Here is a 15,313-nt window from a genome sequence, read left to right as displayed (position 1 = left end):
CTTTGAATGCGAAGAACAAGATGCTGGAAGTGTTGTTCAGCTAATATATATAATACATTTCATTCTCATTGATTGAAGGAAAGGACTTATAAGCAATTAAAGGAAAGGGCAGACTCTTCCAACTTAGATTGCATAAATTATATAAGTTTGGATTTAAGCTAGAGTTGAACGAGGCGACGAATGTCGATCGGGTAAGCGTCGGAGGGTCCTTGAGCGCTGTAAGCTCTTCTTCCAATAACGGTGTTTCCAGCCTCAGTTGGATGAAAGGCATCCCAAAATAGATACTCTCTTCTGTTAGGACATGGGGTTTGGAAAGGCAAACATGTTATTTGCCCATTGTTCCTCCCAATCCCACAGCACCCAGCATTTGTGACCCTAAAACCTGCATCACCCAAGTAAAAATTTGTGAGATCCCAAGTTGAATGGGGGAGGACGAATCAATTTGTACAAGGGTGTGGAACCTCTCCTTAGTAAACACGGTCATGAAAGGAAAGCCCAAATAAGGTAATATCTACTAGCGGTGGGGTTTGGTTGTTACAAATGACATTAGAGCTAGACACTGAGAGATGTGCTAATAAGGAGGCTGAGCCTTGAAGAGGTGAACACGAGGCAGTGTGCCAGCAAGGACACTAGGCCTGAAGAGAGTGGATTGGGGGATCCCACACCGAACGAGTGCAAGCGAGGACGCTGGACCCTCCCTAGTAAATAAGTTTTAAAAATTTTGAAAGGAAGCCCGAAAGAGAAAAGTTAAAGAGGACAATATCTATTAGGAACGTATTGTTTGCATCAAAACAAGGTGACAAAAAAGACTAATTGTTATACCAAAAGATGAAGGGCTGTTTATGATATCTTGGAAAATCCCATAGGAGTCAACGTAGATGAATCTTGCATCAGGCTGGTCTCTATTGAGTTGATTCACCAGCCCCTTCAGCCTGTTGTTAAACATCTGGTTTGCAGAGTTGTAGCCTTGATTACAAGTTCTCCCATCTGGGCTATTCGCCAGTGCATTTGGGCTGCACCCAATTTGCCCCACTCCAAACAGCACAAACTTCCTTGCTCCATTGTCATACATGATCTAAACACAACTCTTCCCTTTAGAATACAAGAATTCGATCAAAGCCTCACATTGATTAAATAAAGCGACATATAAAACTGCTGACCGATAATTGTTGAGTGTACTGCTGAATGAGAATTTGAGCGTATTGATCAGGCGAGAATCGACGACTAGTCGAATAGACTTGGGGCATGAAATAGTTGTTAAGGTAATCATTGCTACCCAATCCAACAGAATATATACACCTGCCCAAGTAATCAGCAGCTGTGTTTTCATCTCCAAGGATGTCTACAATCTGTTGGACTATGTTTTGGTGATTTCTTACTTGACCACTGAAGGGAATCCTGTCTCCCTGTCACATACATACCCATAATCAAAGTCTTGGTAATAATCAAAGAGGGTAAGTGTCATAACTGAAAAAAAGTTACCAGTTGCTGGCCAGTTTCGTCCCTGATGCCAGCCGCTGCAGACGCATAGTTCACGCCACTAAGTATGTCTCGGCCTCTCGTGTTGGAATAGGCAGGGATGTAGCCATTAAACCCCAACAACTCCGCTGTAAACGATGAGTGAAAATGTTAAAATATCATTATTAGCTCAATAAGTTCAAATCCAATAATGGAACGAGTCAAATACCTCCAAAACAGTGTTCTTATTACAATAAATACAAAGCACAGAGTAGAGTAAGTGAACATGGTCTTAAATCACATACGTTTAACTAAAATGTACGTACCAATGACATCAACGGTGGTCTTGCCGTTGGAGAATCTTCCGGTAGGGCCGCGGGGGAAGTCGATGCCGTATGGGAGGTAATCAGCGCGAGCCAAAGAAGAAAGTTGATTATTATTCCCATTGTCAACTAAAGAGTCACCAAAAATGAAGTAGCAAGGAACTTGCTGAGCGCTACAGCACCACAAGGCACTCATAAAAAGCACCACAGCCACACCCCAGAATAGCTTGGTTGCAACCTCACCGGCCATGGCCACTACAGAAACAGCACTCGAGTTTGTGATGAGAATTCAAAAGGGGGAAAGAGTGTTTAAATAAAAGGGCTTAAAGAATAGGCTTCTTTACAGTTGAGGAAACGAAGACAAGGTCTTTGGCATTAAATTTAGCGCGTATGCATGAGAGCAAAAAGTATGAACTATGAAGGTGGGGTGTCGGATGTGTTTGAAATTGAGAAGTCCATCATTTTTTAATTTATTTTAGTGACAATAATCCGTGTTGACTTGTGGAGATAATATTTACTCGCGAACCAATTTAAAGACATATACATATCTTAATTAAATTGCATAAATAATTAAGCAACTCAAATAAAAAGTTCCCATTAGAAATAGTGAAACAAATATTATTTCTTAATTAAATATTGGATAAATGTCCATGTCAAAAATAAAGGGCAAGTTTTAAATGTAAATAATGGCAAAGTTGGTGACAAAATTTAATGTTTGGGCCTTGGGGGGGGGGGGGTTGGAAGTCCATGCCCAGTAACATGGGCAATCAATTGCCAACGACAATCCACACCTTTCTCTTTTGACCGACATGTCGTCACCAACAAATTTTAATCTTATTTTAATCTATCAATTTGACCTAAAAGACCCTTTTGGTAATTTCCTAATTCCTATTAATATTTTTAATAAACCCATTTTCACGCAAATTCGCAATTAAGACGTGATGGAAAATAAATGATTGATTTTTTTAATCAATAAATGGTTGTTGCAATTGTAATTAAAGGAGTTAGGTTTAATAACACTATGGATGTTGTGGGCCCAGCCTCTTCCACACCGTATTTATCTTCTATTTCAATTTTCATTTATTTTCATACAAATTAAAAAAAAATCCAAATTAATAATATTTCAACTGGGCCGCTCACGCGGGCTTCCTCATTAAAAGGCTCATTTAAAAGGCCCATTATAATTTCAAAAGATATTTTAAAAAATTACTTTGAATAAATAAAGAAAAATAAAAATAGTAATTTTAAGAGAATTAATGAACTAATCTCGTCTATAAAATTTATATTTTTCAGCTCAATCGAAACTTATGAATTGGATTGGGTTGATCAGATTTTTTAACGCTCCTATTAATTAAATTACCACTCATTTATTTATGTATGGGAATAATGAATCGAACAAGCCCAACATAATGTGAATCAGTAATGATACTAATTTGATCGGTATGTATTCTATTATTGTGATTGGTGATGTGCACTACTAAAGTGGAAGATGAGGTGACGGTTGATGATAATCGTAGCTCCATTATACCCAAATATAGTTGACTTAATCTAAGAAAGATTAAAGTTATTTAGATTCATATGTAACGTAACGTCGGAATAGGTAGCTAGGCAGCTTTTATGCCAAATGGGTATGGTGTGTCACTGACAAGTGAAACCTATAGATTTGTTTTATTTGTTTGTTAATATATGGTTTGGATGTAAATGTATAGACAAATTGTGTCCATTCCATTGTTACCAATATTGGCTGGTAACGCATGGGAAATGGGTGGTCCTTTCTTACCCTAAAAAATTGGACTTTAATGTCCAAAAGAAACACAAATTTCCCAACAGCCCATATCTCTTCTCAAAATCAACCCTTCTCTATACACATTTTTGTAACAAAAATTAACATTTAAATATATATACCCAAAAAAATATTCCTTTTTTATTCTTATTCCTTGTTCGTCTGGGCGGCTATAGGTCTTTTCGGTCCTCAGTCTAGTATTAAAACACGAGAAAAAAAAGTTGACAATGGTACCCTTCTGGAAAATGACTCACGACTGTCCATTATAGTATGATATTGTCCACTTTGAGCATAAGCTCTCATGGCTTTGCTTTGGGCTTCCCCAAAAGTTCTCACACCAATGGAGAGAGTATTTTTTTTATTATAAACCCATGATCATTCTCTAAATTAGCTGATGTGGGACTTGCATCATCCAACATGTATAATTGATCAAGATGTTATAAGTTTAAATCTTCTACACATATGATGTGAACTTCCACATCGGTTGGAGAGAGTAATAAACCACTCCTTATAAAGGTGTGGAAAACTCTCCCTAATATACACGTTTTAAAATTGTGAGGTTGATAGTGATACGTAACGGCCAAAACCAAGGTTGTTGGGCAGGTTAAAATGACATTTATTGTGTAAAATAAACTCAAGGGAGGTTAAAAATTCAATTAACATACTTAAATTAACTCCATATTTTATATTCTAACCTAAATGACATTTATGGTTTAAACTGAATTAAATATACAATTTAATGTCAGAATATTGAAAAAAAAAATGTCAAAATTATTATAAATACAAAACCTTTCCTGAAATAATGGCGAAATTAGGTTCATATTTAATCCACCATTTAAAGAAAAAATATATATATATTATATATATTTAAAAGAATAAAAATTTAAATAGAAATTGCAAAGTTGACCAACTTTAAGCGAAGTGATGAAAAGATGAGGTGAAAACCAAATAGATGCGAAATTTGAAAAAGATGGTTTACCAAAATTTAAAAATAAAAAAGATTTTTTTTTTTTTTTTTTGTCTATAAATTCTCTCTCTGAATTTCGCCATTGACAACAAAATGGAGATATCAAGTTTGTTCTGCCTTCTCCTGCTGCTGCTCCTCCTCCCACCCTCTTCTTGCCTGGCTCAAAAACAGGTCGGATTTGTGTTCTCCAAACCACCAATAATTCTAATTTGTTCTATTAAGTAACAATATTATGTGATGATGTTAGGCTTACATTGTGTACTTTGGAGAGCATTCCGGAGATAAGTCATGGGAGGAGATAGAAGAGAGGCACCATTCGTATTTGATGTCTGTAAAAGACACTGAAAACGATGCAAAATCCTCTCTTCTGTACAGCTACAAGCACACCATCAATGGGTTTGCTGCCGTGCTTACCCAACAACAAGCCTCCAAACTTTCAGGTGAATTTCGTTGATTACAACAAGTGTTGAGGTTGGGCATGTGTTTGTTGTTTAAATGATGGGTTTTGTTTTTGGGGCAGAATTGGAGGAAGTGGTGTCTGTAATTGAGAGTAAAAAGTATGGCATGCACACGACAAGGTCGTGGGAGTTCTCTGGGGTTGAAGAAGATAAGCCCAGGCTTAGTGATTTGGTTTCTAAAGCCAAGGCTGGAAAAGATGTGGTGATTGGAATGCTTGACAGTGGTAATTGTGTTTCACTGTTTCTCATGTGATTCCACTTTTTCTGGAATGTTTCTAAGCCAAATGCACGGGATTTTTCTCTCTCTCTCTCTCGTATTATTGTCATGTTTTGTGCTGTGATCTTGATTGCATGTGATAATTCTGACGTCCCGTTTTGAATTTTGTTATTATATAATAAGGGGTGTGGCCAAAATCAAAGAGCTTTAGCGATAAAGGAATGGGACCCGTTCCAAAATCATGGAAGGGAATCTGCCAAACAGGACCTGCCTTTGAATCATCTCATTGTAATAGGTGCACTCTCTCTTCTTCATTGCTTTCTTTTCCTCTCTCAAAATCCAAAATTTGACCGATATTGTCTTCTTTCTACTTTTTCTCCTTTAAAATTTTAAAACAAATGAAATCTTTATACAGAATGTTTGGTTTTTCTCTTCATCCACATGGGATTCTCACAATTTGTTAGTTGGTTTCACCTAAAACGTGAATCCCTTTAGGTTCGAGTCATTTTATTCACCATCTAACTCATTGTTTAATGTTTTTCTCGCTCAAATAAATCTTTCTATAACATTTAGGGCATATATAAAGATTTATTACACAATTTACTAGAGAAATAAACTATATAATTGGAATCTCATGCATATTTTGTGAGAAGTTTTCACATCCTTATAAGAAATACTTGGTTCTCCGATAAGAGATCTCACAATCTAATCGTGTCATTGACACCGCACTCCATGCGGGTGTGGTGGCGTTGGTTTGGTTGGATTGTCATGTTAGCTTTTTAGAAGTTTGTGGGTTGTGTGTAGAGTTGAGTGTGAGCTAAGCTTTTGTCAGCCTTGATATCAAACAAATTTTAGTGGGGTTTTTTTTGCCCCACAGCCTTCATGGCCATGCATCTTGTGGAGATATACATTAGGACAGCCAACCAAAAACGAGGCATCGCTTTCTGTTGAAGGTCACAGGTCACAATGTGTGTGCCCTTTTTACATTATTATTATTCCTTACATATCTCCTCCTTTGGGTTTGGTCTGATTTGACATTGAGAACCCATCACTGTTCGTCCACTTTCTTTTCCTACTATGTTGGAATTGACAACCACTCCCTTTTTTCAGATTCTTTCATTGCTATCCTAAATCCATGAAGTGAAAACCAGAAAAAATGGCTCAAAAGTAATAATGAAAACCCAGATGTTTCACCAAACCCATCCTTAATTCCTCCTCCTCATCATTTCTACCTTATACTTTTCCTTTTTGTCGTTTTACTTTTTAGATTCCTCCAAATGTTTTTTCGATAAAGTGTTTAGAGATAAGATTCGATTCAACAAATAGTTCAGATCGACTCTCGATGATAACTAGTTATAAATTTGTGTTTGTGGAGCTAATATCTAGCTCGAGAAGTATGTTGTTAAATTTCTACCCCGTTTGAGAACATCCCAATAGCACTCAAAATTTGTCAATGGTAGCCATAAAAAGATGACCCAGCAAAAACATTTATAGGGTTTAGGTTGTAAGGTGTTATTTATGATAATTACTCAAAAAAAAAATTTATTTATAATCTTTTTAATGAATTTGAGTTATGCTTCGGAAGTTGAAACACTAACGCGGTAGATTTTATTTATGATTGAGAATTTTCAGAAAGATAATTGGAGCTAGATATTATGTAAAGGGATATGAGCATCATTTTGGTCGTTTAAATGAAACGACGGACTTCCGATCACCGTGCGACATGGACGGCCATGGATCACACACCGCCTCCATTGCAGGTGGCCGGAGGGTCTACAACGTCTCGGCCTTCGGTGGCGTTGCACGGGGCACGGCCTCTGGTGGCGCCCCAGGGGTTCGATTGGCAATATACAAAGTTTGTTGGGCGATTCCCAACCAAATGAAAAGTCTGGGAAACGTTTGTTTCGACACTGACGTGCTGGCCGCCATGGATGATGCCATTTCCGATGGCGTCGACGTTCTCAGCTTGTCCATTGGAAAATCGGATCCGTACAATTACACCGATGACGGAATCGCCATCGGAGCTCTTCATGCCGTTAAAAGGGACATTGTGGTGTCTTGTAGCGCCGGAAATAGTGGGCCTACGCCGTCCACGTTGTCCAATGTTGCACCGTGGATCATCACTGTTGGAGCCAGCACCGTGGATCGGGAATTTTACTCTCCTGTCATCCTCGGAAATGGGTTGAAAATTAAGGTTAAACATAATTAATTACATTCTTTAATTTTAATTACAAATTTGACAATATAGTAATTGGGTGGAATTTTAGGGATTGTCGGTGGCGCCGTCCAAATTGAGGAGGAACAAAATGTACCCATTAGTGTATGCTGTCGATATACAAAAGCCACATGTTCCCCGAAACGAATCTGGGTACGTAATTATTAACTCCCATTTAATTTAATATTTATTTTAGTTATTCACTCTATGTAGTTTATAATAATTATATATATATATATATATTTTTTAATTTATTTGGATTTTGTTTCAGATCATGTATTGCAGGCTCGCTTTCACACAAGAAAGCCAAAGGAAAGATAGTGTTGTGCTACAGAGGACAAGGAATCAGCAGATACGCCGGCAGCCTGGAAGTGAAAAGGTCCGGCGGTGCTGGAATGATACTCGGGCTCGTGCCGGCGGTGGGAGCGAGGCTGCACGCGGATCCCCATTTTGTTCCGGCAACGGCGGTGTCTTACGACGATGCAAATAGGATCCTTAAATATATAAAATCTCACCGTAATCCAACCGCCACTATTGTTCCACCCATCACCATCTACGGCTCCAGGCCGGCGCCGGCCATGGCCAATTTCACAAGTAGAGGTCCAAGCCTCGTCGACCCTCATTTTCTCAAGGTGTTTTTTTTTTCATTAATCTTTCAGAAAATTGCGGGATTTGAGGAGTTTTGACCTTTTAATTTTGGTCAAAATTGCAGCCTGACATAACAGCACCTGGAGTGGACATATTAGCAGCATGGTCAGAAAAAGATTCCCCGACAAAACTCCCAAAATCCTTTGACCCTCGTATTGTGAAATACAATATCTACTCCGGCACTTCCATGTCCTGCCCTCACGTCTCCGCCGCCGCTGCCCTCCTCCGCGCCATCCACCCCACTTGGTCCCAAGCCGCCATCCGCTCAGCCCTGATGACCACCGCCACCACCACCAACAAATACGGCCACCCCATCACCGACGACTCCACCACCGACAACTCCCCTGCCACTCCTTTCTCCTTTGGGTCTGGCCACTTCCGCCCCACTAAGGCTGCGGACCCCGGGCTTGTGTACGACGCCAATTACACGGACTATCTCCACTACCTCTGCGGCCTGAAAATGAACTCCATTGACCGCTCCTTCAAGTGCCCTCCACGTGCCCTCCACCCCCACGATCTGAATTACCCTTCCATTGCTATCCCTAAACTGAAAGGCGGTGTGAGGATCAAAAGGACGGTGACCAACGTGGGCGGGGGAGGTAAAAGTGTGTACTTTTTCGAGAGCTGGGCGCCTCCGGGCGTGGCGGTGAGGGCTTCTCCCAGTGTATTGTACTTCGATAGGGTTGGGCAGAGGAAAAGGTTCACGATTACGGTGAGTGGGAAAGTGAAGGGTAATGGATACTCCTTCGGTTGGTTCGCTTGGAGTGATGGGGTTCACTATGTCAGAAGCCCAATTGCAATTTCTTCAACCTAAAATCATATTTATTCTACCGTGCATTCATAGTTAATAATATTGGGGTAAACAATGTAGTATTATTATTATTAGGTGTGATATCTGTTGTATATTTACAATCGAGTCAATGTAAAGATGCTCACTTGATCCAATTGGGGTGAACAGAGTGGTCTCTTTATCCGTACTAAGAATCGATTCGAATTGTCATAGAACGAGATTCCTTCCTTATTCCCACCGTGAAAATCTCTACTTCTGCCTCGTGAATTGGTTTATGATACGATAATTTAGCGTATGATCAAGCCTTGAGCCACATTTTGAGAAAAATATTTTATAAAATGTACGCAAACAAATAGTTGAAAACAAAATGAAAGAAATTAAAATGAACTAAGAAATATCAATCCTACAATATTATTGAAATTATCAAAAGATATTTCAATTTATGCCACATTGAAGAAGATTGAAGTTTCATGTTATAAATTTTGGGTGGATTACCATTTAGATTATTGTATTTCATTAATGTATTTTAAGACTTTTTATTTACTTTAAGTTACAATTACATTATGGTTAATTATGGCAAGTATGAATGTTACCACTCTTGAAATGTTTTTAATAGTTTGATTTTGAGGCTATATCCATCTATATTGTATTTGTAAATGAACTTGGAAAATATAGTAAAGGAAGCCTTTGTGTTTTCTTTAGCCAATGACTAAGTTTCTTCGCAATTCTATATAGTTTAGGTTGCATGTTGAATTATTCAAGCTTGACATTATCAATCTTACTTGTTGAGTGATTCGAATCTCAATCAAGTGTTATTGCCTTGAGATATTTGATCAACAAGAATCATTCAAGCTAGACATGATCAATCTTGTTTGTGGAGTGATTTGAATCTCAAAAAGTGTTTTTGCCTTGAGATATTCGATCAACAAAGTAATCTGAATCTTATTCCTCCTTCCACATATCAGAAAGTACTATGAAAGGCAATTGAATTGAAAATATGGAGATTATAATACTTGGTTGGAGTAGACATGATTTTGTCTGTCATTAAAAAACAAAATATAATATAAAATAACAAAATATGAAAGCTTAACACACTTTAGACAAACATGACATTATCGGTACCTTAACGAGTATTATTTTATTTAAAAAATATTTCATATATAAAAGAGAAAAAAAAAAAAATGATTGTGCAAGGATGTCACCTTCAAGCGAGGTATGGGGTGACGTGTTGGATAACGAGTGGCTTGTCGTATTCGGAACTATTTTTTTCTGCTTCGAGACATGTTAACGCTTAATCCAAAAGTTGTAATTCAATAAATAATAATTAATGACACATAATTCGTGGGCCCCACTCCGTCGACGCGGCGCACAAGCCGTCAGATGCGGCTAATTAATTTTACCTTTGCAAAACACTCCTTAATCTTTTCGGGATTCCCGATCTAATCATTTGATTTTGAATTTTTTAGGCATTAATCCTCCATCGACTCGGCTCCGGCTCGGCGCGCTGCTTTTAAGATTACAAAATAATCCTTTCATCTGCTTCCTAATAGTATTCTGTCCCCACACGTATGTCCAGCTATTATCGGTAATTATAAAAATAATATTAATAGAAAGAGTTTGTAATTTTAATATTATTAGAAAATCATAATATTAAATATTAACCCATTTTAATTACAAACATTATTAACCCATTTTGGCCAAGTCAACCTTGAAGCCACATAGATTAAGCTTTCTTAATACACCAAAAACCCCAACTCCCCACGCAACCAAGCTGTCTCCCGCAGCCCACTCATCCAAAATCAAACCCTAATGTCAAAACATTGTGTATGTTTAAAGATACAAAAACGAAAAAGCTCGTAGACTCTGGACAATACGTTCGATCATAGGTGCTCCTTAAATCGTTAAACTACATAGAGAGTTTTGCCTTTTGGTCGAGCCAATCACGTAGAGCGAGGACCGGGTCGAATCAGAAAGGGTTTGATGACTCATTAACCTTTGCCCTTTGAGTGACGCCATTTAAGATTCTCCTTTTTTTTTCTTTTTTTTTTTCCTTTTTCCCCTTTGCCTATAAATCCCATTCATTTCATACAAAACCCATTCATTCTTTTTCCTCATCTCTCTAATTTCCAATCCCATGGCTGAAGAATTCCACGAATCCGACATCATCTTCTCCGACCACCGCCGCCGCCTCTTCCACTCTTCCCTCGACCATACCCAAATCCTCGTCACACCTCATCGGAACTCCAAAAACAACCACAAACATTCCGCCGCCTCTAGTCTCCCCATCAAAATCCCAGAAACCGTTTTGCGTTCCCCCTCCAACGCCGGGGAGCTGGACGAGGAATGGGACAGTGACGACAATATAGTCCCGCCGCACATGATCATCAGGCGGCGCCTGGCCGGAAAGATGGCCTTCTCTGTCTGCACCGGCGATGGAAGGACGCTTAAAGGAAGAGATTTATGCCACGTTCGAAATTCAATTCTTAGGATGACTGGATTTCTCGAAACTAATTGAATTTTAATGGGTTTCTAAATCTTTCCTACCAAGATTAATATCATTTTTTCATTATAGATCTTTAAATATATTCAATTTTGTATTTAATAGTTCATTATCGCTTAATCTTCATCCAATTAACACTTAAAATATTTGGATTTTTTGCAAACATAAATATAGTCAACATGTCACATTAAACATAAATCTCTCTTAAATATACATTCAATTTTAGCCGTATTTATATCAATTTAAAAAACTAGAAATTTTATTTATTCATAGAACTTTAGTTCAACTTAAATACAAATTTATTTATTTGGTTACATTATTATTTTATAGAAAAATAAAGAAAAATTATGAGTATGTCGTGGATAATCTTCCTAAAAATATAGATGGATTTGTGCTCGGTTGGAAAAAATAGGATAAATATGTCGAACCTGAATCAAGTCTCATTTTTTATGATTTAATTTTAATAATAATTTTGATTAATTTAGTTTCAATTTAACATACGAAAAGTTGTAGATTTTTAGTATAATCTTGACCAATATGTAGTTGACGTATCAGAGCATCACGTTCAAGAAATAATCTAAATGGTCTAAACTATATGAATAAAGTTGAGCATCGTATTCTCATAACACCACTGATACGATCCACTTTATAATTGCTACAAATGATTGGATTCAAATCGTCACTACAAAGATATGCGAGCAAAAACATTATCACGTAATATTTAATCTCTTTTTATAAATCATCCAAATTTCAATTTTTTTATGTGAAAATAATAACAATAATTATTAACTCAAGACAACAAGAATTTTTTTTGTTCCATTTAAAAATTTGTTCTGGTAATAAATGGTTAAAGACAACTATAAGTTTCTTAGTAAGGAGATAAAAAATTGGTGAATATAAATAAATTCAAACAAATTTTCGTTGGTGTCGATCAAACTAATCTCGTCAATTCTCTTTGATTGGATATATAAGAAGGGTAGACGTGATTGAACAAAAAAGAAAAATAAAGCATTCAAAGTTAAAAAACGAATGAATCTTTTGATAAACTTCTGCATCATTTCATATCTTCTAGTGATAACGACAGCGACGGAGAAACTCTCTTCTGCAGGCCCAAATGTGTATACGACGCCATTGACAAAATGGACGGTGACGATTACTAACCAAATGAGTCCAGGGCAGATTTTGTTTCTTCGATGTAAATCCAGAGATGATGATTTGGGTGCTCAAACGCTACAGGTAGATCAAAGTTTCTCGTGGAAATTCAAAGTAAATTTATTATCAACCACCCTTTTCTGGTGTAATCTACGTACCTCATCAAACAAGCATGTGTCAATGGAAGTGTTTTGGCCAGAGAAACATGAATGGCTTGGGTATAGATGCAATTACGAGTATTGCTATTGGGATGTTAGAGACGATGGCATTTATTTGGACAATCTTCCTAAAAAGATAGATGAATTTGTGCGTGGTTGGGAAAAATAAGATAAGTATGTCATGATTGAGGATGAATAGATTAACTTTTATCTAAGTCTATATTTCATATTAAATACATCAATAAAATAATAAAGAAAAAATGAAAATAAAATTTTAAATGTCTAAATTTGAATTATCTCCGTAATTTGTCAACCACATCTTTTTTATTTATTTATTTTTATCTCCTACTATTTATAAATTGTCTATAATTGGTAAATAATAATTACTAAAAATATTTGGATCCCAATCAATCTCCTCCTATATAAGATACAAAAAGTAGGTCAAATTAAAACCACAACATAGTCTCAAAAAATAAATGCACCTCTTGAGCCATTGCTGCATCTTTTCATGTCTTCTTGCGATGATGGCAATGCCATCATTCACAACACCAACATTCCCTCGCCCAAAACAACATACGTCAGCATTGACTGAATGGAACGTGACGATGAAGAACAACTTGGATCCAGGCCATACCATGTTAGTTCACTGCAAATCAAAAGACGATGACTTGGGTGATCATAAGCTAAATGTGGGACAAAGTTTCTCGTGGAAGTTTAGAGTAAATCTTTTAGCAAACACCCTTTTTTGGTGTAATCTAAATACCTCGTCAAACAAACACGTGTCGATGGAAGTATTTTGGCCGGAGAATAAACATGACTGGCTTGGTGCTAAATGCAACTATCAGCTTTGCGTGTGGGTAGCTCAAGAGGATGGCATTTATTTGGAGGATCTTCCTCACAAAGTATATTTGTTCGTTCGTGGTTGGGATAAGTAGGACGAGCATGTGCTTGATTTGAGATTATTGTTGTGAGCCATATCAATATTTATTGGAAATGTTTTATTATAATAATATTTAAATAAGTCATTTCCTATAATTTCCATATCTTCCCCTCTTAATATTATCAGATATTTTTTAGATAATGTTCAAGTTTTATCGTTCTAACTTCTCAATATGTACGTCATATTGATTTTAAATTTAAAGTATAAGAACATAAATTTAAAAAATTAGAAAGGTTTTATTTTAACTTAATTTTTTTTAAAAAAATATAATTATTAGAACCTAAAATAGAATGATAACTAAAAATAACAATAATCCTTGTGTTCTACAAATTTGTTTAATTAGTTGCAATATTATTTTATAGAAAAATAAAGGAAAATGATGTGTGTTTATCTTGACATCTCATTTTTTATTTTTAAAAAGACCAATAAAAACAATTTATGTGATAGAGAAGCCACGTGTATAAGTGACCAATTACATCATTGCACGTGTAAAAAAGCTGTTGGAAAAGTACCCGACATCTAGATTTATGACGTGGCTTAGTGCAGGCGACAGATCCTATTGATTCTATGAACACTAACACTACATATTTAGTAATAAATTATAGTCCACCGATTCTATGAACACTACATATTTAGTAATAAATTATAATATTTAGTAATAAATTATAGTCCACACCATTAGCTGTGGTGGATTAATTAAACATTCTTATGGTATCAGAGCCATTTAACAATCCAGATCCTTTACCGATTGATTACTCTTCAGCTCTACCCTATTGACCTACATATAACCTCACATTTTCCAACCCAATCGGTTTTCCCCTTGGCCAATATAGTCTTTCTCATTTTCTCCCCAATCAACCCTTCATCAGAAACCCTAATCTCAAGATCCTCATCAGTTCTCTTCAAAAATATACGGAATCTCAACAAGCCCATAAACCTTTTGCAGAGATTTACCTTCGGAATCTAGGTGCCGCACTAGCCTATTCGCCAACCAAGTTGCCGCCGCCCTTCCTGCCAAAATTGGCTCCTTCACCCAATGTGACGACTCTTCTGACTGCCCTTCTTGCCAAAATTGGCTCATTCGCCCAATGTGACGACTCTTCCGTCTTCAACATTGCCTTTGTCCCTTGCTCTAGGTTTTTCCTTCTACTTTTTGAGGTTAGACATATTCTCACCAGAGCCCCTCTTCATGGGTTAGACATATTCTCGCCGAAGCCAAGGCAGCATCGCCGCTGAGCGGCGATCCCTCTGCAATTTTCGATGGCCAAGAAAGTGTTTCTCTACGCCTCCTCCAAACCAGGTTGTTGACATCTTCACGAAAAGTGTTTCTCAACCTCTTTGAATTTTTCAGATTCAAGCTTCACGTTCGTTTAAATCCGACGCTTAGCTTACGGTGGGGTGTTAAGGATATTTAATAATAAATTATAGTTCACACCATTTAGGTGGGTGGATTAATCAAACATTCTTAACTACAATACTCAAAGTGGATAAGATATGTTTCACCTTCGTATGGACTATTTTAATATAATTTATTTATTTTTCTGGTTTGTTCATTCATTTCCAAATTCTGAAAAAAAGTTTGGAGAGAGGATTTATATTTTCTTTTAGATAAAAGAATTTAAAATAATTTCCACGTCAATTAAAAATATAATAAAAAATAGTTATAATGGATTACTTTAAACATATCATCATCCCATAATTTCC

At 36.8% G+C, this 15,313-nt stretch overlaps 2 protein-coding genes across 2 annotated transcripts; one reads left to right on the top strand and one right to left on the bottom strand.

The window, feature by feature from the left end:
• Positions 1 to 35: 35 nt before the first annotated feature.
• LOC111433880 (GDSL esterase/lipase At1g29670-like) lies at positions 36 to 2,184 on the bottom strand. The gene is made up of 5 exons (XM_023071134.1): positions 1,785 to 2,184; positions 1,483 to 1,607; positions 1,161 to 1,406; positions 823 to 1,075; positions 36 to 382 (listed from the first exon to the last, which is right to left on the bottom strand). Exons 1-5 carry the CDS (start codon positions 2,029 to 2,031, stop codon positions 159 to 161), a joined length of 1,095 nt encoding a protein of 364 aa, XP_022926902.1. The 5' UTR covers positions 2,032 to 2,184; the 3' UTR covers positions 36 to 158.
• Positions 2,185 to 4,602: 2,418 nt separating this feature from the next.
• Positions 4,603 to 8,917, top strand: LOC111433935 (subtilisin-like protease SBT5.6). The gene is made up of 8 exons (XM_023071212.1): positions 4,603 to 4,702; positions 4,779 to 4,971; positions 5,052 to 5,213; positions 5,390 to 5,501; positions 6,839 to 7,400; positions 7,474 to 7,574; positions 7,693 to 8,053; positions 8,134 to 8,917. The coding sequence occupies exons 1-8, from the start codon at positions 4,625 to 4,627 to the stop codon at positions 8,881 to 8,883; spliced, it is 2,319 nt and encodes a 772-aa protein (XP_022926980.1). The 5' UTR covers positions 4,603 to 4,624; the 3' UTR covers positions 8,884 to 8,917.
• The last annotated feature ends 6,396 nt before the right edge of the window (positions 8,918 to 15,313 follow it).

The sequence above is a fragment of the Cucurbita moschata genome, unplaced genomic scaffold, assembly GCF_002738365.1.
Source record: "Cucurbita moschata cultivar Rifu unplaced genomic scaffold, Cmos_1.0 Cmo_Scf00043, whole genome shotgun sequence".
Lineage (NCBI taxonomy): Eukaryota > Viridiplantae > Streptophyta > Magnoliopsida > Cucurbitales > Cucurbitaceae > Cucurbita > Cucurbita moschata.
Note: the sequence above shows the minus strand (reverse complement) of the source record. Positions and strands in the feature narration are given on the sequence as shown.